This window comes from Macaca thibetana, chromosome 14, assembly GCF_024542745.1.
Source record: "Macaca thibetana thibetana isolate TM-01 chromosome 14, ASM2454274v1, whole genome shotgun sequence".
NCBI lineage: Eukaryota > Metazoa > Chordata > Mammalia > Primates > Cercopithecidae > Macaca > Macaca thibetana.
The window spans coordinates 32138983-32161860 of record NC_065591.1 but is presented as its reverse complement, the minus strand read 5'-3'; the positions used below and the strand labels follow the sequence as shown (position 1 = coordinate 32161860).

The window sequence follows — 22878 nt, the reverse complement described above, 5'->3', positions numbered from 1 at the left end:
GAGTACAGTGGCACTATCTCAGCTCACTACAACCTCCCAGGTTCAAGCAATTCTCCTGCCTCAGCCTCCTGAGTAGCTAGGATTACAGATGCCCGCCACCAAGCCCAGCTAATTTTTGTATTTTAGTAGAGACGGGGTTTCACCATGTTGGCCAGGCTGGTCTCAAACTCCTGACCTCCGATGATCCAGCCGCCTCGGCCTCCCAAAGTGCTGGGATTACAGGTGTGAGTCACCACATCTGGCCACTATAAGATCTTTCTTTTCTGTTTATTTGTATTTTTTAATTTTTTTTTTTTTTTTAAAGACAAGATCTCACTCTGTCACCCAGTCAGGAGTGCAGTGGCTTGATCACGGCTCACTAAAGTAGCCTCAGCTTCCCTCTTGGGCTCATCTTGGCCTCCCGAATAGCTGGGACCATTGGCAGGTGCCACCACACCTGGCTAATTGTTGTATTTTTCCCTCTTTTTTTGGTAGAGATGGGATTTCATCATGTTTCCCAGGCTGGTCTTGAACTACTGGGCTCAAGTGATCCGCCCGTCTCAGCCTCCCAAAGTGCTGGGATTATAGGCATGAGTCACCATGCCTGGCAGATCTTTATTTTAATTAACTGCCTTGATTTTCATTTTCATCTTGGAAAAGTTGAAATAGCCTTTTCTAGCAATGGCACAAAGTACAGTAAGTCCCTCACTTAACATTGTTAATAGGTTCTAGGAAACTGCAACTTTTAGAGAAATGATGGGCTAGGTGTGATGGCTGCCGCCTGTAATCCCAGCACTTTGGGAGGCCAAGGCAAGTGGATCCCTTGAGCCTAGGAGTTAGAGGCCAGCCCGGGCAACCCCATCTCCACAAAAAAATACAAAAATTAGCCAGGTGTGGTGGCATTTGCCTGTAATCCCAACTACTTGGGAGGCTGAAACAGGAGATCACCTGAGCCCAGGGAAGTCAAGGCTGCAGTGAGCCATGATCTCACCATTGCACTCCAGCCTGGGCGATAGAGTGAGACCATTTCAAAAAAAAATAAAAATAGAGAGAGAGAGAAACGATGTGTAGCAAAACCAATATTTTTCTTATCAAGGTTATAACAAAACCATGTTAAACACAAAAACGTTATTTGAGGACCCACTGCATATCATTTAGCTTAAAGTCAAAGTTCTAAGAACCTATCAGTAATGTTAAATGAGGACTTACTGTAGTCTTAAAATATCTTTGACTTTTCATTGAGAAGCAGTTAAAACTAGAAGAAGAAACTAACTTATCCCTGAGCAGTAATCCTATGGTTCATACTAGGAATCTGCATCTGGCACAGAAATAGGGCTTCCATTAACAAAAATGTCTGAATATCAATTATGGGTAGTTTTTCCTCAAAATATTTTATCTGGATCAGACAGAGCAAGACCCAGGCTAAAAGAGGGCCGTGAGAAAAAGGAGAATGATGGTCAGGAACATCCTAATGGTGGTTGCCTTAAAAAGATCAACCAAGGACTTCTCTGTGAATTTCCATCTTAGTCTTTGTTCACATGTCACAGAAAGATTAAGAGATGATATAACGGTTTTCTTAGCACGGGATGTTTCTGGGGCTTTGTAAATATTAATCTCTCCCTGTGGCCCGAACAGGTTCAGGTGCCAGATTTGTTTTCTTATGACTCAGTAGTCTCTATAGAAGAGTTCCATTCATAGATGAGTTAATTCCCCCAAAGGTCACTGAAGGAGCGCTGTTTTAAGAATACAAATCCCTCAAGGAACTTTATGGATTTAATAAGCTGTAATATTTCTTCATTATATCTTACAAAATATGCAACAGGAACTATATTTGGTTTAAGATCGGTCAAAATATATGTATCCATTTGATAAGAACTATTAGAAAAAAAAGTAATACCTAAGGTAACATTCAGATTTTCTTTTGTTTCTCTTCCCTCCACACCTCCTCCATCTTGCCCACCAGATATAAGATATAAGGCACTGACAATTTCAGGGACAGAATGAAACTATTTTTTTTTTTTTTTTTTTTTTTTTTTTTTTTTTTTTTTTTTTGAGACGGAGTCTCGCTAGAATGAAACTATTAAATCCCATTTCAATTCTCATTTTGTGCAGCTACTCTGACACTCAGCATTTCCTAAACCCCAGGAAAATCTCTGAACTTTTTTCTTGTTTCCTGCAAATCTATTCCAAAACTAGATTAATTCACATTTCAGAATTTAGAGTGCAGGTTATCAATGAACTCTTCTAAAACACTGGAAAAGTGAGGACATTCCACATCTTGATCCTAAGTACATACCTTATAACCAAGTGCTTTTAATTCACTTGCAGAGCAAGGATATAAATCCATGAACTTGTATCTATCTACTAGTAAAGCCGTTTCTTTCCCTTCATACTCTTCTTTGAATGCTGTAAACCGTCTTTTCTCCACCTTGAGTATACTAGCTAGATCACCAATATTACTTTCAAATGCTAGAAATCGGGCCCAGATTTCTCTGCAAGAAAAGAAATACAATTAATACTTTAATTATTCTGGGTTTAGGGCAGGGAGTTCATTTACAAAAACGCCTTAAGCTCTCTCTTTTCCCCATAAGTTATAAAAAGTGACTTTTTATTATAAAGATTTTTAAACTATAGAAAAATAGAATAGTATAATGAATACCTACATACCACTACCTATATTGCTAATATTTTGCCATATTTGCTTCATCTTATTTTTGCTTAAGTATTTTTTTTTTTGAGATGGAGTCTTGCTCTTGTCCCCCAGGTAGGAGTACAATGGCACGATCTCAGCTCACAACGTCTGCCTCCCGGTTTCAAGCAATTCTCGTTACTCAGCCTCCCAAGTAGCTGGGATTACAGGCGCCCGCGACCACGCCCGGCTGATATTCGTATTTTTAGTAGAGATGGGGTTTCCCCAGGTTGGCCAGGCTGGTCTCAAACACCCTACCTCAGGTGATCCACCCGCCTCGGCCTCCCAAAGTGCTGGGATTACAGGCGTGAGCCACCGCACCCAGCCTGCTTAAGTATTTCAAAGTAAATTATAAACCTATCACTTCAGTATTTAAGCCCATTTTTGAGTTTTTACTTATTTAGTATATAGCTGCTTCTTTGTGGTCAACATGAGAGACTTACCTTAGAGAGGGTAAACTCTAGGCGGAGGAGTTGGAAAAGGAACCTAGACAGATTTCTAATTTCTCCTGAATAATGTGGCTTCATTATTTTGTTTAAGTGGCAGGAATTATAATGTAGAATACATTCTTCATCTAATATATGAATAAAAATATACTCCAAAATCTAGTATTACTCTATTGTTTCCCATTAATGTGGATCACTGGGGACGAACTGGTGCCTCATCATTGTTCTAACAGCTAAAATTAATGCTCTGAGACTGCTTAAATGTCACTATGCACCTTTGTACTAAAGTAATATATTAAGTACCTCTTATATACCAGATGTGTCGCTATCACAAAAAATCCTATACTGGTAGACATTATTGTTAATAAGAAAATGAGGATTGGTATAGCTATGAAATTTGCCATCTAGTTGGCTGAGTTGGATATTGAACAAGACTCCAAAGCCTTACTATATTTCCACTGTACCAATCCACAATGTTATTCCTCTGTATGGTAAAACTAACAGAGACAAAACCATAAGTCAGAGACATAATATGTAAAACAAACTTTCAATATACAAGAAGAGTCTTCGCTTTTGAGTAAGGGAGGTGAAAATTTCAGAATGCCTAACATGTTAGTATCAATTTCTAGGGAGATATATATGTGTGTGTGTGTGTGTGTGTGTGTGTGTGTGTGTGTGTGTATATACATATATTATATATGTGTTATATATACATACATATATACATATATATTATATATACATACACACATATACATAAATATACATATATATACACATCTCTCTCTCTCTCTCTCTGGGTTGTTTTTTTTTTCCTTGAGACAGAGTCTCACTCTGTCACCCAGGCTGGAGTGCAGAGGTATGACCATAGCTCACTGGAGCCTCAACTTCCTGGGCTCAAGCAATCCTCCTGCTCCCACCTCCGCCTCCCAGTATCTGGGACTACAGGCATGCACCACCACACCCAGCTAATTTTTAAAGTTTTTTTTGTATAGATGGGGTCTCACTGTGTTGCCCAGGCTGGTCTCAAACTCCTGGGCTCAAGTCATCTTTCCACCTTGGCCTCCCAAAATGCTGGGATTACAGGCATGAGCCACTAATTCTGGTTAGAGATACATAGTAAACAAGAAAGATGATAATAAATTGCTATGGCATCTCTTAAAAACAATTCTAATCACTGTGCAGAAATTTAAAAATAATCTTAAACAGGTATAAAAGTATAGCTGATAGGTAAAATAAGTCTTGAGAAGGAAAGGAAATTTCTCTTGAAACTCATACTCAAGCAAACATTCACCCCATAGACACAATTCAGGTAAGAAAGCTGTCTTTAGAAGCTGACCAACAACTTGTCACAATGGCTTACCCAGACTTCTCAGGAGGAAGGCTTCCAGATGTTAAAACTCGTTCAAACAAAACTCGGGTATTATTGTCCTCTAGGATATTGAAAAAGATTTTAAATGTTTTTTTTTTTAATTCACTTTTACGATGCAACAATATTTTCATATGCATTATCTCACTTCATCCTTACAAAACTCCTATGCAGAAACGTTAACTATTATCACACTTGGTTTTTATAGATGAGGAAACTTGAGCTTCAGAAGATTAAGAGATTTGATCTGGCTCTTGGTGATTGAGTAGCAGAGCAGTAACTGGAAGCCATGTTTTTTTCCCTTCTAGTTCAGCCCTCCTCTACTACACTGCAGTTCTAATGCAAAACCATTTATAACAACAGTGCTGTCTGAACCAGGTATCCCATTTGCCTTTTAAAAATAATGACAAGTACATATCTGCTGACATTAGTCAGACTACTGCATGTGGAAGGATGGCAAACTCAAACTTAGAAATAATTGAGTTTCTTATTTTGAGGCACCAGGACTATGCTATATTTAGCTACTTTAACTCTTGCAGAGGTACAATATCTAGGTTGGCAGGTAAATATGGAAATGTAAATGAATTAAGAATTGTTGACAGAGGTGTATTAAATTTTAAGAGTCTTAGGAGGTCCTCTGTAGCTGGAAGTGGGAAAATGACACTTCTTGCCTTCTTGCTAAACTCTAAGTTATCTTTTAAAACTTAAGAATCTAACAGTAACAACAACCATTGAATCTACTACTAACAACCACTGAATTGTACACCTAATGGATGGACTTACAGTATAAAAATTATACTTCAATGAAGCTGTTCAAAAGAAAAATTAACCCAGCAGAGGAGTTGTTTTTTATTGCCTGAGGGTAGTTATTCAGTTTATTACATGTCCATATGCAAAATAAAACCAAGAAATTAAATATATTAAACCAAAGAAGATGGCACTATTTTTGTGGCTTCTATCTTCAATTTAACATATTATACTTTTAAAAATGTTAAACAAATCTACATTTTATCTTTTTCTGTTTTATCCCAAGCTTTGCTCCAGACACACCTTTTACCATTCCACAGAACTTTCACACTGCCTGCCTACATGTTGTACTCTCTGCCCAGAATAATGCATTTATCTTTCTTTAGCTGGGTAACTACCACTCATGTCTCAAAATCCAACTCATGTGCCCTTGTCTATGACACCCTCTAGAACACTGCTGTCCATCAGCAATATAATACAAGCCACATGTGGAATTTAATAAAAATGGGTAAAAATAGGTGAAATTAATATATTTAATCAACCTAATATATCCAAATCTTATCATTTCCACATGTAATCAATATGAAAAATTGTTAAGATAGTTCACTTTTTTTTTTTGGTCCTAAGTCTTTGAATTCTGCTATGTAGTTACACATTTACACCACAACTCATTTTGGCCTAGCCACATTTCTTTTTTCTTTTTTGAGATGGAGTCTCGCTCTGTCACCCAGGCTGGAGTGCAGTGGCGCAATATTGGCTCACTGCAACATCTGTCTTCCAGGTTCAAACGATTCTTCTGCCTCAGCCTCCTGAGTAGCTGGGACTACAGGTGCACGCCACCATGCCCGGCTAGTTTTTATATTTTTCAGTACAGACGGGGTTTCACCATATTGGTCAGGCTGGTCTGGAACACCTCACCTTGTGATCTGCCCGCCTCGGCCTCCCAAAGTGCTGGGATTACAGGCGTGAGCCACCGCACCCAGCCCAGGCTAGTCATATTTCAGGTTCTCAATATCTAATAGTGTAGTGACTACCATAATTGTGCAGCATAGCTCTATAACTTAAATTATACTCTCTTCTCTGTGCTTCCACAGTACTTCATTCAGGATTCTATTACAGTATTTAGCACATTTTTAATGATCACCACCCTCATCATAAATAGTTAACATTTATGGAATAACCACAACATTCTATATATAAGTGAAAAACATGCAAAAACTCATTTACCCTCTCAACGATCCTATGAAAGGTATTATTATAACCATCCTACAGGTGAGAAAACTGAAATTTAAGATTATACACCTAACCTCAGAACTATGCTACAATGAACCATCAAATGATGATGCAATTATATTTATACATTGGATTCCCCCACAAAAATGTTCTGGTGAATCCTATTCATCTTTGTATTCCCAGACCCTAGTAACCAGAAGGTAATGAATAAATATTTCATGGATGGATAGATGAATGAAAGAATCATCTAAGATACTGATTTTGGAAGACAATAATGCTAACACCAGATATCCTCATTTTAAAAAAATAAAAATATACATACTAGTAACTATTCTAAAAAAAATCAGGCAAAACAATTTAAGATTGATGAGGAATATTAAATGCCCCACTATCTCATTTTTTGGAGTTAAGTCTTTTTCCCAGAATGTAGAATCATTAAGCTGAAATACAAAATCATATTTCAGTTTTATTCTTTTATATTATTTAGGTAAATAGAATGCTCTTTTTCTAAAATATTAAAATTACTGATTTATACCTATGATACCTAATTCTATAATTATTTACATGACACATAATTGCATATTTCTTTAAGTCAACTTTTAGTGATGTATTTTTATTTATTAATTTATTATTTATTATTATTATTTTTTTGAGGCAGAGTTTCGCTCTTGTTGCCCAGGCTGGAGTACAATGGCACGATCTCGGCTCACTGCAGCCTCTGTCTCCAGGGTTCAAGCGATTCTCCTGCCTTAGCCTCCCCAGTAGCTAGGATTACAGGCGCCTGCCACCATGCCCAGCTAATTTTTTGTATTTTTAGTAGAGACGGGATTTCGCCATGTTGGCCAGGTTGGTCTCAAACTCCTAGCCTCAGGTGATCTGCCTGCCTCAGCTTCCCAAAGTGCTGGGATTACAGGTGTAAGCCACCATGCCTGGTCTATTCATTTATTTTAAATGTGTTTTAGAGACAGGGTCTTGCTCTGTCATCCAGGCTACATGGAGTACAGTGGCATGATCACAGCTCACTGCGATCTCCAATTCCTGGGCTCAAGTGATCCTTCCAAGTATCTGAGACTACAGGCATACGACACCACACACCTAGCTAAAAAACCAACTTTTATACTACATCTTTTTTTGTTAAGAAATTACATATTGTGGACTGCAGTTAACTAGACTAAATGATATACATATATGAATTACCTAGCACAGTGCCTGGTACATGGTAGGAACTCAGTAAAGGATGGCCAGTGTTATTCATACAACAGAATAGGGAAATAAATACTAAAAACCAAAATGTTTCTTTTTGAATCTTTTCCCCAGTACCCTCGAAGTGTTCTACTTTACTATTTGGGCATCTTTTGAGTTTGAGTTTTGTTGGCTAGAGGGTTTTTTGTTTGTTTGTTTTCCTTCCAGGAAACAGGAGATGATTTGCCCAGAGTCATCAGAGATGAATATAAACAACTCTATGTCTCCTGACTCTGACTTTGAAGCTTTATCCCACTACTGATGCTACTTTACTGTAAAGACAGTTCTGCAGAGTCAAAAAGCATCTACCATTGCTCAGTAAATATATTCATGGTTATACTCAAGTATGTCTTGAGTGCCTAACAAGTGCCTGTCTGCTATGTCAAAATTATAATACATTCAAGAAGGAAGAAATCTAGCAACATAATTTCAGATGGTTTAACCATTATAGATTCTAGAATCAACCTACCATTGAGGTGAGAAAGATAGTCAATATAGGCCAGGACATACTCTGGAATGTCTCCATACTTTTTTAGCCCCAGCTCAAAAATCTTAAAGGCAACAGATTTGTCCTACAAGTAAAGAAAATAAAGTACAGATTTCCATGAAATGTCAGATAAAATACTTAAAAGAATATTAAAATTACACCTAAATATGACAAAATACATAAGAATTAAAACAAAATCATGTTAAGTAAAAATTGCTGAGCTAGAAACTATTCAAAGGAGTTTAGTGATTAGAAATCACTAGTCATTAATATAATGATTAGTAAAGCATGAATTAGAAATATAGTGATTAATAAAGCATAAATTAGCAGGTAGTTGGGGATTTGGATGATGCTCCATATAATTTTACACAGATACACTTAGACTGCCTTTACAAAATGGAGCAATAAAAGCTTAATGACAGAAGCTAAAACCACCTTTTACGAACCTCAGATGAAGGAAGTTGTTTTACCTTTACACTGGTATTTCAGTATTTACCTTACTACAGTAATATTCCATGAGTGCTGCAGTAACATAGACATGGTGGCGGGTTCTGGTATCTTCTCTTGCTTTTTTAAATATCATTCTTCCAGATTTGATGCCTTCTGCTCTCCGTGCAAATTTCATATATTGGATATATACCTATGCAAAAGAAAGTATTTGTGTTCTATAAGTTAGGCAGTATGTTTCCTGTATAAGAAAGCAATCCTCAATACCCAATAAATTAGAAAGTAGGAATTTAGATAGTATTCTATTTAAATCCACAAGCTAATTTTTTTCTGGTATTAAGAGATGCATGCAAATTAATTTGTTTTTTATTGAGATATAATTCACATACCACAAAATTCACCCTTTACAATTCAGTGGTTTTAAATATATTTACAAGGTTGTGCAATCATCACCATTATCTAATTCTAGAATACGTAAAGTTTAAGAGTGAAAAGTGTGACACTACTAGAACATACTCCATTAATCAATGCCAATATCTAAAAAACTCAAGAGTTGGTTTAATACAAGCATGTTTTACAATACATGTTTTTTGTTGAGACAAGAGTCTCGCTCTATTGCCCAGGCTGGAGTGCAGTGGTACGATCTTGGCTCACTGCAACCTACGCCTCCCGGGTTCAAGCCATTCTCCTGCCTCAGGTTCCCAAGTAGCTGGGACTACAGGCGCTTGCCACCAGGCCCAGCTAATTTTTGTATTTTTAGTAGAGATGGGGTTTCACCATTTTGGCCAGGCTGGTCTCGATCTCCTGACCTCATGATCCGCCTGCCTCAGCCTCCCAAAGTGCTGGCATTACAGGTGTGAGCTACCGCACCCAGCCTGCAATACATGTTTAACTTCATATTTTCTTGGTTTCTTTTTAAAAGCCCACTACTCTATTTTCCAAACAACATATAATAGAACTTCATGGATAAACGATGAGCCATTTTATACCCAGCACCTACAGAATGTCCAGCACATCATGAATATGCAGTTTTGTTTAGTGAACAAATGACTAATTAGTAGGGTCCTAGTTTGCTCAGTTTTGATAATGTCTAGCTATGTTATCTAGTTTTGATGGATGGATGAATGGATGAATGGATAGATGGATGAACTATGAGTTCCTCAAGAAAAGGAATTTTATCTAGTTTGTCATTATGTTGCTGGAGTCTAGCACAATGCATAGACTTCAGCAATATATTTGCTAGATATCTTTGTGGAATGAATTATAAGATGATGAATAAATGTAGGAATTATAGCAGTGGAATCCCAATATAAATCATTAACAAGAAAAAGTAGTGTAGCTATAATTGACTTGAGGCAGACGGTATGAAGACACACCCACAAGCCTGTCCCCTTCCTCTCCCAATGGGAGAGCACAACTGCACTTTTGCACTTGGGGCTTTGAAAACCACTATGATAGAGCAGGATTTAGAATAAAGTGAGTTTCAGTCTAATTTCTTCCCAGGATGTTGGTTTCTCCTGCCTCATTTAAAAAGAAATATTTATTAAGCAACAATTCTGTGGCATAAAGTGGCTTCAAACCATGATCACAAAGAAAGTGTTAGAGAAAGTGCCTCTGTATCTATTTTATACTGCTGCATTAAAAAGAGAAATTCTAGCAGAAAACAGATCAGTAATTGTCAGAGGTAAGGGCAGAGGGAAGGGTTATATCTACAAAAGGGTCACAAGGGGGAATTTTTGGAGGATGGTGGAGGTGTTTTCTATCTTAATTGTGGTGGTGATCCCATGACTCAATGTTATTTGTCAAGATTCATAGAACTATGAATTTTACTGTATATAAATTTAAATTATTTTTTTTTAGATAAGACTGTAAAGGTGGGAAAAAAGAGATCTGTAAAGTTACTCACCAAGGTGGGGTCAATATCCTCAATTGCCAGAAGTCTGTTATATATACTGTGAACCTTTTCATACTTCATGCGACTCTAAGGTGGTAGAGAAGAAGTGAGTATCAACATATGGTCATAAATAAGCAGGATTTGAGCTCTAAGGAGTCCAAAAGCTATAACCTCCCACCCCCAATGGCATCTCCATTGAGCATAAATATAGTATAAGCTGACAACTAATAACTGTTCATTTGGCATCATCTCTGTCTACCAAAAGCAATATGCCTGGCAAACAACCAGCCAGAAAAAAAGTTCAGTCCTGCAGTAAAAAATTGAATTATAAGAAGGCTCTAAACATTTTTACTTACCTCTTCATAATCTGCATATGCAAAATAAAGAAGCATATTCTTCTTCAATAAAGTGCTTATGGCTCTTTCATATATATTAGCAGCTTCATCACTAAATAATTTGGCATTATTCATATCCTAGGAGAAAAAAAAGAAAGCTCATCTTCAATAATTCTAATATAGTTGTGAGAGAATAAAATTAATAGTTACATCTATTTTATTTATTTATATGTGTCTAAGAAAGCATATATATATGTACACACACATATGTGTATTCACACACACACACACATAAACACATATGCATTTCTGGATTCTAAAAAAATTCCAAAAACTCCCTTCAGTAGTTTAACTTACAAAATAACCATGCAAGTACTCTAAATGATTCATCACTTTAATATGTTAAAAAACTGCCAGTTTATTTTAATTCTAAGGCGATCTAATTATATGAGTGTCACTAAGATTCATATGAACGTAAGCTTAAATTTTCAATACTTATGCTTTACTACCAAAATTCAGTTATATTTTTCAGTAAATCATTGCTATATCAAAACCACAAAAATATCAAAGTGGGGATAGGGAAGGAACACTTACTCCCTTTTCTGCAAGCAGTTTACTTGACTGCTCAAGATACTGGGCAGCTTCATACCAAATATCAGGGTGATGGCCCAGCACAAGCAGGCACTGTTCATAAGCAAACATAACTAAGGGAAGAAATTAACAAACAACATTCAATTAAAATAATAATTATTTGTAAAACTATCAATATAAGTATCATAACCAAATTAGGATCCTCAAAAATCAATGATAATTAGAAATAAAAACCATCATCCATCTAAGCTCCCTCCATCTATCCATCACTTATTAATTTTTTTTATTTTTGGAAGCAGGGTCTCTGTCACATAGACTGGAGTGCAGTGGCACAAATATGGTTCACTGCAGCCTCGACCTCCTGGGCTCAAGTGATTTTCCTGCCTCAGCCTCCCAAGTAGCTGGGACCAGGTGTGTGCCACCACATCTGGCTTATTTTTTAAAATCTGTGGCCGGGTGCGGTGGCTCACACCTGTAATCCCAGCACTTTGGGAGGCCAAGACGGGCAGATCACGAGGTCAGGAGATCGAGACATCCTGGCTAACATGGTGAAACCCTTTCTCTACTGAAAAGCAAAAAATTAGCCGGGTGTGGTGGTGGACGCCTGTAGTCCCAGCTACTCGGGAGGCTGAGGCAGGGGAATGGCGTGAACCCGGGAGGCGAGCTTGCAGTGAGCGGAGATCGCGCCACTGCACTGCAGCCTGGGTGACAGAGCGAGACTCCATCTCAAAAAAAAAAAAAAAAAAAAAAAAAAAATCTTGTATAGAGACGAGGTTTCACCATGTTGCCCAGGCTTGTCTTGAACTCCTGGGCTCAAGCAATCCTCCCACCCCAGCCTCCCAAAGTACTGGGATTACAGATGTGAGCCACTGCACCCAGCCTAAGTTAATACTTATCAAGCACCAACTATATGATAGGGAATGTGGAAGGCACTGTGAATATACAAGTGAATAAGACTTCCTGTATTCAAGAAGTCTGCAGTAAATGGGGAGGATAGACAGAAAGCAAAGATCAAAAGTATTATAATGATGAAAGTATAGTATACTCTGAAAACTTACAGCAAGAGAACTTAACATAGTTTAGGGACTCAAGAAAGGCTTCACTAAGGAACACAACACCTGACGAAGGGATGTAACACAACACCTGAACATGAAGAAGGGATGAAGCTGGTCAGAGGCAAATAAATGAAGTGGCGTAAGGATGGGGTAGATACAAAAATGGCATAGGCAAAGGAAACAATATTTGCAAAGACCTACAAGTAAGACAGCAAGCCAAGATTGAGGAATTCATAAAGCTCCAAATTAAGAGTCTGGCACTGGCATAGTAGTTTGTATCAGACCAACCCTCAGCAAGTAAAAATTATAAACAAACACAAATACAAAAGCAGAAATCAGGATATTGAGCCCTTAGAAAGGTAGAACACCACTAGGTGAAATCCACATTTAATATGGCTTTTCCCTTCAAGCGCATGCCCATGTCGTGCACTTCCGGGATAGCTAGAACTCAAGTCAAATGCTGCAGTCATACTGTCCTGAAGTAACATGGAGTTCTGGCCTATGAGAGCAGCTGGATATTGAGGGGAGACATCCCCAAAAGGAGAAAGCCAGAGCCTGAAAATCTGGGCATAAATGTTCTCAAATCCTCACCTGATCCCTAAAATGTACACACACAGGAAAGGATACAACCAGACCAGCAGAAAACAAAGCTGGAAGGCGGAAAGAGTTGAATAGATACCTCAGCAACTAAGGGAGATGAAGTTTAGAATTTGAGTCCCATCCGATTAGATGGTTGGGGCAAATACCTTAGACTTTTCATTGTCTTAGGAGTAAAGACTATGTCCCGAGAATAAAGTATTTAATCTGAGATTAAGGGTAAAACTAAAACAGATCTGTCTTCATAGTATAAAACCAAGCCTCCACAAAGTCCAAGTAATCTGACAGTAATACTTAACTTCCTGCTAAAATAAAAAAACATTCTTCAGAGGAAGATGACAGAATCTAGAGTCTTTACAATGTTTCATTTGTACCTTTGTACAATATCTAAAAGAAAAAATTTAAACAGGAAATAGGAAAATGTAAACCACAGTCAAAGAGAAAAAACAATCAAAGAAAATAAACTCCATGGTGGTTGAAGGCCCAGATGTTGGAATTGGCAGATGAAGACTTTATAACTACTGTTATAAATATGTTCAAAGATATAAAGAAAAAGATGGTAATGAACAAACAAGGAATCTCAACTAAGAAATGGACACCATAAAAAAGAACTATAAAAATAAAAAATTTCTAACATGGAAATTTATAGAACTGAAAAATATTGTATCTGAAATAAAGAATTCACTGGATGTGCTTAATTGCAGACTGCATATGATGAAAACAAAGGTTCAGTGAATATGGAGATAGATCTATAGGAATTATTGAATCTGAAGAACAAAAGAAAAAAAGATTATGGGTAAAAAAGTTTTGGTAACCTATGGGGATACCAAGTGGCCTAACATACATGTAACTGAAGTCATGAGGGTTAATCTTGTTACCTCTTTTTGTTATAAGGGTCTGATCCTCTGTACGAAGAGGGTTGCTCTTTTCCCACTGTATATATTTCTTCCACATATCTACTTGTTGAGCTTCTTGAGGAGTATTCTGAGGAGGCACCGAGGGAGCATTACGGTCCAAGCCTTTCATTACTGTCTCATATTCCTAGACAACAAGCATTTAGAATTCTTTGGTGAGCCAGGAACAACTCAGATGTATGGGGGATGGGGTAGATCAGTTTGGAAGACTGTTCAAATGCCTACTTTTTCCAAATACCACTTTGTTAATATAATCTGAAAACTACTTAAGAGTAGAGAGAAAGATGAGAGTATTATCCACTCAAGAACAGGTTCCCAGGAGTGGGTGAACAAAACACCCATGGGCCCTCTCTATAAGTGATCTAGGAGGTTACTTTACAGGATATAAGAGTTGACAGATCAATAGAATTGAAGATCTGGTGGCATTTATTATTGCCATCTTTGGAGAAACTGTCTTCTACAATTTCAGTAGTTTATATTAATAGGCTATTTTTCCTAACTTCTAAGAGTGTCAATGAATGGAAAGGTATGCACACAATCAAAATGTGTCACTGAGAGCTATGTTATTAGATCACAGAATAATACAATATTCAGACAAACCCAAATAAAAGAGGGAAAAGAATTACTTCATCAATTCTAAGTAGTCTTATCTCTATGTCCTGTTTCCATATTTTATAAAATAATTTCTTCTAAACCCAATTTATTATATTTTGTTCGTACAAAGAGATATTTCATTTCAAATATGTCATCTCCTCAGACTTTGCAATTAATTGCTGTTAAGATTGCTAATGATTGAAAATATCAAAAGTAATACCAGACAGGGAAAGCTCTGCTGTAAACAACAGGTTCATAATAATCATTAAAATAGATGGATGGAATTCCATACCTTTGCTACACGTCTAGCATTCATATAATCTCTACTCCGATCTTCAATCATTTTTTTAGCTAAATGAATATTGATACCCTAGAAAAAACAAAAATATTTTAAAATTAAGTATAGTTTCTTGAAAATTAGCACAATACAGTTAATTTATTCATTTACTAAATAACTTTAAATTCTTTATTTTAAAAGATTTCTTGTTTAATAAAGGTTCATACAGCTCATGAAAAGCAGGAAAAAAAAAGGTTCAATCACATTATACATTTCAAAGATTAAGGAGGATGTGCTTACGTCTTATGAGCTGGCAGTAAGTTTCCATTTATCAGGAACTTTTAAAGATAGAATCATTTGAAAAGGGTCAATTATTTCATATAAGATTCTACTAAAAAAAAATGACATGGCTCATGCCTGTATAGGAGGCTGAGTTGGGTGGATCACTTGAGGTCAGGAGTTCATGACCAGCCTGGCCAACATGGTGAAACCCCGTTTCTACTAAAAATACAAAAAAATTAGCTGGGTGTGGTGGCGTGCGCCTGTAATCCCAACCACTTGGGAGCCTGAGGCAGGAGAATTCCTTGAACTGGCGAGGCAGAGGTTGCAGTGAGCCAAGATCGTGCTATTGCACTACAGCCTGGGCGACAGAGCGAGACTCCGTCTCAAAAAAAAAAAAAAAAAAAAAAAGATGTACAGATTCATCTGGGTGAATAGCCATGATTTGACTTTGATAGCCCTTTTTCTTTTTTATAGACAGAGTCTTCCTCTGTCACCCAGGCTAGAGTGCAGTGGCGCCATCCTAACTCACTGGAACCTTAAACTCCTGGGCTCAAGTAATCCTCCTGCCTCAGCCTCCTGACATAGGACTACAGGTGTATCCTGCCAGGTCTGGCTCATTAAAAAAATTTTTTGTTGTTGAGACGTAGTCTTGCTATGTTGCCTGGGCTGGCCTCAAACTCCTGGTCTTAGGCAGTCCTCCCACTTCAGCCTCCCAAAGTGCTGGGATTACAGGCATGAGCCATCACACCTGGCTAATAGCCCTTTTCTAACTAGTTCTGTTGTATAACACTTTTTAAAGAGACAAACAGAAGTAGCAAGGAAAGATAAACATTACCACTCAGTGAGTACTCCAAGGATTCTAAGACCCTTTCAGGGAGTCCATGAGATCAAAATAGTTGTCATTATAATACTAAGACATTATTTGCGTCTCTCATAAAAATACAGGAGTTTTACAGAGGCTACGTGACATTTAGTATATAACACACTGAATGGAAGCAGATGTGAAAATCCAGCTGTTTTCTATTAAACTAGACATGAAAGAGATTTGTGAAAATAGAAAATAATGCCACTCTTCTAACTACATTTTTTGTTTTGGAAAATACAGTTTTTGGTCAGGCATAGTGGCTCGTGCCTGTAATCTCAACATTTTGGGAGGCCAAGGCGGGTGAATTGCTTGAGCTCAGGAGTTCAAGGCCAGCCTGAGAAACATGGAGAAACCCCATCTCTACAAAAAATTAGCTTGAGAGTGGTGGCGCATGCCTGTAGTCTTAGCTACCTGGGAGGCTGAGGTGGGAGAATCACCTGAGCCCAGGAAGTTGAGACTGCAATGAGCTGCGACTGTGCCACTGCACTCTAGCCTGGGTGACAAAGTAAGACCCTGTCTCAAAAAAATAAAAATAAAAAATTCTTTGTGATCTTCAATAATTTTTAAAATCCAAAAACCATAAAGTTTGAAAACCACAGCTGATGCCTGTGAGGGAACAATTTCACTACCCTATATAGTTCTTCGAAATCACAATATACATACGAAGAACTTTCTTTTTTTCTCTTTAGAGATGGGGGTCTCACCATCTTGCCCAGGCTGGTCTCAAACTACTGGGCTCAGGCAATCCTTCTATCTCGGCCTCCCAAAGTGCTGGGATTACAAGTGTAAGCCACCATGCCCAGCCAAGGAACTTCCTTCTCTAGAGCTTATTTGGCATGTGTATTTATGTATTCAGATTGATTAGCTCAGTTATTAAAAGCAGATACCAATAACACAAAGATCTTGGATTGTAGCCACACACTTCACAAATTCAAACCAATAATCACATCACTGTAATCAGGTGATAGAGGTGCACAGCAACTAAAAAATAATTCCCAAAAGGTACTGTTTTATAGGTCAATGGCAATGTGTATGTGTGTGTATGAATGTGTGGACATGGCTTAGCGCAGACAAAAAATAGTTTTATAAGAACTATTGTTCTTCAGAGTATCCTCTAAAAAATAACACTAATATGGAGACTCTCAAAACCTTGCAAAAACATTATAGTGCTTTCATTACAATCAATAAAGAAATGTGTAACACTGATATTGAAAAGCTATAATCTACAAATCCACAATGCATAAAAATTAAAATGGCTTGGTTTATAATAAACAACTACTCTGACCTAATTTACCTCTTCATACTTGTTATAGTCTCTCCAGAGTTGTTCAATGTTGATCATCGGATTAACACAACCTCGTTGATAAACTCTTCGGACAGCTGTTATTCTTTGATTTTCTGCATAAGATCCTACAGCTTCCCTGAGATTGTATAAGAAATGCCATCAATTATATTATAGCTAAATCTCATTCAACCCAGCAATCTCACTACTGGATATCTACCCAAAGAACAACTCTATGGAAAATAGTATGGAGATTTCTCAAAGAACTAAAAATTATATTTTAGCTAAATCAACTGTTTATATATATATATGTATGTATATATACACACAAATACTTACACGCCTTTTAGGAAATTGATGTAATCCACCCAAATCTAAGAAATAAAAATAAAATGTTAATATCTTTCTTGGTATTTTCACATTGAAGTGCATATATTAAAAAGTTTTAACTCTACCTGATAGGACATAATTTCCATTCCAATTTTATCCAGTGCAAAGTCATATGCTTGAGCCATTTTTTCTCTGAAATGAACATGAAAGACGTGGTTTTTAAATTCTTTTGTTATTAAAATTTATCTACAATTAGGCCAGACATGGTGGCTCATGCCTGTAATCCCATTGCTTTGGGAGGCCGGGGCAGAAGGATCACTTAGACCCGGAGTTCAAGACCTGCCTGTGCAACATAGCAAAACCCAGTCTCTAAAAACATAAAAATTTTAAAAATTAGCTAGGCGTGGTGGTGTGCACCTGTAATCCTAGCTACTCGGAAGGCTGAGGTGGGAGGATTGCTTCAGCCCAGGATTTCAAGGTTACAGTGAGTTATGAATGCACCATTATACTTCATCCTGGGTGACAGAGCAAGATGCTGTCTCTAAAAAAAATGAAACATAAATTATTATTTGAAGATAGGTATAGTGGTTCACTCCTGTAATCTCAATGCTTTGGGAGGCTAAGGCAAGAGGATCATCTGAGGCCAGGAGTTGGAGACAAGCCTGGGCAACACAGTGAGACCTCGTCTCTATAAATAAATAAATAAATAAATAATGTGCTTATAAGTAAAACATAGCTTCTGATCACAGGATCAGAACAACATTTGAACATTTTCTATAAACAAAAATTAAAGACATCTTTGTAAGTATATAAAGTCATTATTTGATGTTAAGCTTGTCAGTATCATAAATTGTTTCCCTTATCTACTGCTTGTGAGTTTATCAAAAATAAGGCTCATGTCTTACTTATCTTTATATCCTTTAAGTTGCATAATTCTATACATAGCAGATTCAAATGTGGAAATTTGTGGTTCCTTTATTAATGATACATTAAGTCTGAAGATCTATTAGCTCTAAAGTAAAATGTAGAAATCTGGAAAGTATAATTTTTTTAAAATGCTACTTATGTTAAAATGTAAAGGGTACATTAGGGAAAAAGAACTTCTACTTCAATATAACACAATAAAGTATAAACAGACCAGATGTTGTGGTTTATGCCTATAATTCCAGCATTTTGGGAAGCTGAGGCAGGAGAACTGCTTGAGCCCAGTAGTTTGAGACCAGCCTAGGGACATTAGCCTACACTTGAGACCCCGCTATGTTTGGAGTCTTAAACATAAGGAGACCCCATCTCTACAAAAAAATAGAAAAAAAATCAGCCAGGTGTGGCCGCTCGTGCCTGTAGTCCCATCTACTTGGAAGGCTGAGGTGGGAGGATCGCATGAGCCCAAGAGGTTGAGGTTACAGTGAACCTGTGATTGTGCCACTGCACTCAAGCCTGTACGACAGAGATGAAACTGTCTCAAAACACAAAAATCATAGCAAGAAATATAATCAGGAAAAGACAATAAAGACAGAATTTTAGTAATAGACATAACTTGACTGTTAGTTACATAGAAAAATGGCACCTCAGAAGAAGGTCTATTATTTAGATTTGGCAAAGATGGGGAGGTGGGTATAATTTGCAGTGGGGATGGTAACTTCACAATACAAGTGTCAGAGACCCCTTAGATCACTATAATTGTCAGAGACCCCTTAGATCACTTAAGTAGCATATTGCATTGTGACCTGACCTGCCAAAAGTGGTACTAGCACAAGTATGAAGATGGTTTTTGAAAAAATTTGACAAGTCTGCCAACAAAGTGGTTTGGTGTTGCAAATATACAGTGTTTCAGTATAGAAAGGGCTTGGGCGATTCAATTCTCCAGAGTAAGACTCATGGCCAGTGACTTTCTTTGAAGTACTTTTTTCAAGGTTACTAATTTCTTAGAAAATCCTGACTTTTCAAATCCTGATATTTCTTCCCAACTGGAGCTAACAGAAGGTGTGAGTTTATGTGGGATTAACTATGTGCCTGGAGATGACTTGCATTCTTAAGATCCTGGTTTCACTTACTTGTAACTTGGTAGTTTACCCTTGGTTTCTCGGACATATGAAAGATAACACTTCCATAAATCAATGTGCAAAACCTTCATAAGGCATCTCTGAAATAGCTTTAAATACAAGAATATATTATCAGAATCCAGTTAAATAAATTTCATATGGACATAGATGAAATGGAACATTAAAAACACAAATTCAGCTCCCTTTACGAATTTATCTTCTTATAAATAAAAGGCAAATAATTTCCCCATTTTCAGTTCAGATAATTAAAATGCTTCTCATGATTTGTCAGGGGAGTATAATTATTTTATTTTCCTTTCCAAAATTTTTATGATGAACATTTTTAAGCATATAAAAAAGTTGAGTAACTACAATTAACTTGTAAAAAATCACTATCTAGATTCAATTATTGTTAACATTTGTCTTATACATACTAGGTTTTAAGTTAAACTTCTATATAAAATTTAAAGTATTTGAGGACTCACCTTTTCAACCTTGTCATAATTTTTAGCTTTAATCTGAAGAGAAACAGAAAAATATAGAATTAATACTGTTTTTTAGAGCATCAATCTGAATTTTTGACCAATTTTTAACCAACTTTGGAAATGCATCCCTATACTTTCTTATTAATTTTGTTCTTCAAAAATAACAGAAGTGTGAAGCAAACATGGGTAAAATGCATTGCAAATATACCTGTGTAAATGGAATCTATGTGGATTTTCATACATTCATTTACATAGAAATTTTGTGAATTTCATAAAATTCTGTAAAATAGTCATGAGATGAATACAGAAATATATACATACCTGATAGGTCTACCTGAATAGGACTTTATGTATTCACTGAAGAAAAACTTAAGGCTTTCCTTTCCCTGAATAGCTACCAGAACAATCTGAGTGGCAAAAAAGATTTGCAAATTTGGACTACATACAACATTCAGTCACACCATCAACCTACTATATTGCAGATATTGTGCTAGGCGTGGGTGCTACCACTGTCAACAACACAGGTCTGCCCCTGCCCTCATAGAGCTTACAGTCTTATGGGGAAAATAGAAGGTCATTGTAAGATATTATGATTAAGTGCTAAAACGAAGAAAGTACTGGATGCTACAGGAGCATTTTGGAAGAGCAAAAGACTTAGACTCAGGGAATTGCAAAAGATTTCCTGGAAAAAGATAACTTTTTCTAGGAGAATCTGAGGTATTTGGTGAAGAAAGGGAAGAGTTATTCCAGGCAGGAGAAATAGCATGTGAAAAGACCAAGATTAAATACTATTAGATTTCTCTTTTCTTTGAGTATTTTCATCACATAGTGGGTGGGGTTAGGTGCTCAACTGTGTTAATCAGCAAATCTGTTTCACCCAGATAGGTAAATACAAATTTTGGCTGATTAGAGAAGTTTTGGTCCTTTTATCTCAAGTAGTACAGTAATAAAGTATTCCCAGTTTTATGGCTTAAGCTGCTGCAGATGAGAATGCTGATGACAGTCTCTTTTGCTTTTGCTGATAACTTGTTCTCTTTCCGGACTTTTTAATCTTGATCTTCAGAGTTCATAAATTTTAGCACACACTTAAACACAGGTCTTTGTACTTTGAAGCAGTTCAATCAAGGCTCTGGAGTCAGACCTCTTAGGTTCACAATCTGGCTATCTACTTAACCTCTTTTTCCCTCAGCTGATTAAGGGGGATAATAATAGCTACTTTGTTAGGGCTATTCTGAGGACTCAATGAGTTAATAAATGTGAAGCGTTTAGAATATTGCCTAGCAGGTTGAGCACTAACTATCATTTATTACCACAAACCTGCTTGGAACTCAGCATGCCCTTTGAACCCATATACTCAGGGCTTTTAGCTCAAGAATAAGTGTCTCTCTTCTATTTGTTCCTTTTTCTCCTTCTAGAACTATATACGTTAGATCTCCTGGTTCCATCCTTGAACTCTGTTATCTTTACCCTTCCTTTGAATTTTTGCTCTAGGTGTTAAAATAGTTTGTCCAGTAGATCCTACAGGCAATTCATTTAGGGCTCCATGTGACTATTCTCTTCCACTTAGCCTATTACTATATTTGGTTCATACATAATGGTTTTTGACTCCAGAGTTTTTAATACAGCACTTTGAATCCTGTGTTCATATTACTTTGTTCCAGTTGTATTTCTCCTCTAGCAGCTCTATTTTGTTAGGGATCTGATACTTTTAGTTTATATTCCTTTCTGGTTGCTGGATCCTGCAGATGTGCTGTTATTTTTTCCTGTCTATTCACTGAAGCTGTGTTGGCAGTCCTAAAGTAGCAGAAATTGACCCTTTTCTACCATGACAGCTGTGTAGCAGGTGTAGGCAGCAAACAAGCTGCTGCTAGTCCTCTGCCAAGAAACCAGAAAGAAATCTCTGCTCAAGAGTAGGGAGGACTCAGCCTGCCTGTTTTGATCCTTTTTGGTTTCCAAGAGGCCAGGCTGATGTCAACATGTCTGGGGTAGAGACATTTGAGGGGTTCCAAATTTTCTACAGGTTAGCTTCTTAGTCCTTTCCCTAGGCTCTCTACTGGACCTCTTCTGTGAGATTCCCATAGAACCTGAGGCTTCCTTGCATTCGGTTGCTTGGCTTAGTAGAGGTAAATAGGCTGAGTTGAGAATGGGAATAAAGTAGGATGAGTTTAAGTCACCAGCTTCCCAGGTGCAGGTGAGATTATATATAGTTCACACAACCGGTCAGGCAAACCAAAGCTACCCATTGGGAAAACAGTCATAGAATATTAATAGTTAATTCCCAGAAGAGAAAATGTAAATGGTTGAAAGCTATATGACAATGTGTAAACCTCCAATGTGAGAAAGACAAATTAAAATAATAGATATTACTTAACAACCATTAGAATGGTAAAAACTTACAAAGTTATTAACGCTACTGAAGCCATGTAATGAAAAGGCACTTCACACACAGCTGGAGGAAATATGAATTGTTACAGCCTTTATGGAAAGCCATTAGTAACAGCTATTCTAATAAAAAAAAATGTATCTTTTGACCCAGGAATTCCACTCCTGGGATCTATATTATAAAAGTAAAAAACAGGCCGGGCACAGTGGCTCACACCTGTAATCCCAGCACTTTGGGAGGCCAAGGCGGGCAAAGCACAAGATCAGGAGTTCAAGACCAGCCTGGCCAACATGGTGAAACCCTGTGTCTACTA

The 22878-nt window shown here is 37.2% G+C and overlaps 1 protein-coding gene across 2 annotated transcripts in view; it reads right to left on the bottom strand.

The window, feature by feature from the left end:
- Positions 1-22878, bottom strand: part of CSTF3 (cleavage stimulation factor subunit 3) — a 710177-nt gene that overhangs the window by 3742 nt on the left and 683557 nt on the right. For both annotated transcript variants that reach the window (XM_050758769.1, XM_050758768.1), the window contains 14 exons: positions 20183-20215; positions 19710-19807; positions 17781-17847; positions 17665-17699; positions 17338-17464; positions 14912-14989; positions 13990-14152; positions 11463-11572; positions 10890-11006; positions 10546-10620; positions 8689-8832; positions 8175-8277; positions 4478-4547; positions 2276-2471 (listed from right to left, as the gene is read on the bottom strand). In XM_050758769.1, the coding sequence (XP_050614726.1) occupies positions 2276-2471; positions 4478-4547; positions 8175-8277; positions 8689-8832; positions 10546-10620; positions 10890-11006; positions 11463-11572; positions 13990-14152; positions 14912-14989; positions 17338-17464; positions 17665-17699; positions 17781-17847; positions 19710-19807; positions 20183-20215 (1416 nt within the window). The remainder of the gene's footprint in view (positions 1-2275; positions 2472-4477; positions 4548-8174; positions 8278-8688; positions 8833-10545; positions 10621-10889; positions 11007-11462; positions 11573-13989; positions 14153-14911; positions 14990-17337; positions 17465-17664; positions 17700-17780; positions 17848-19709; positions 19808-20182; positions 20216-22878) is intronic.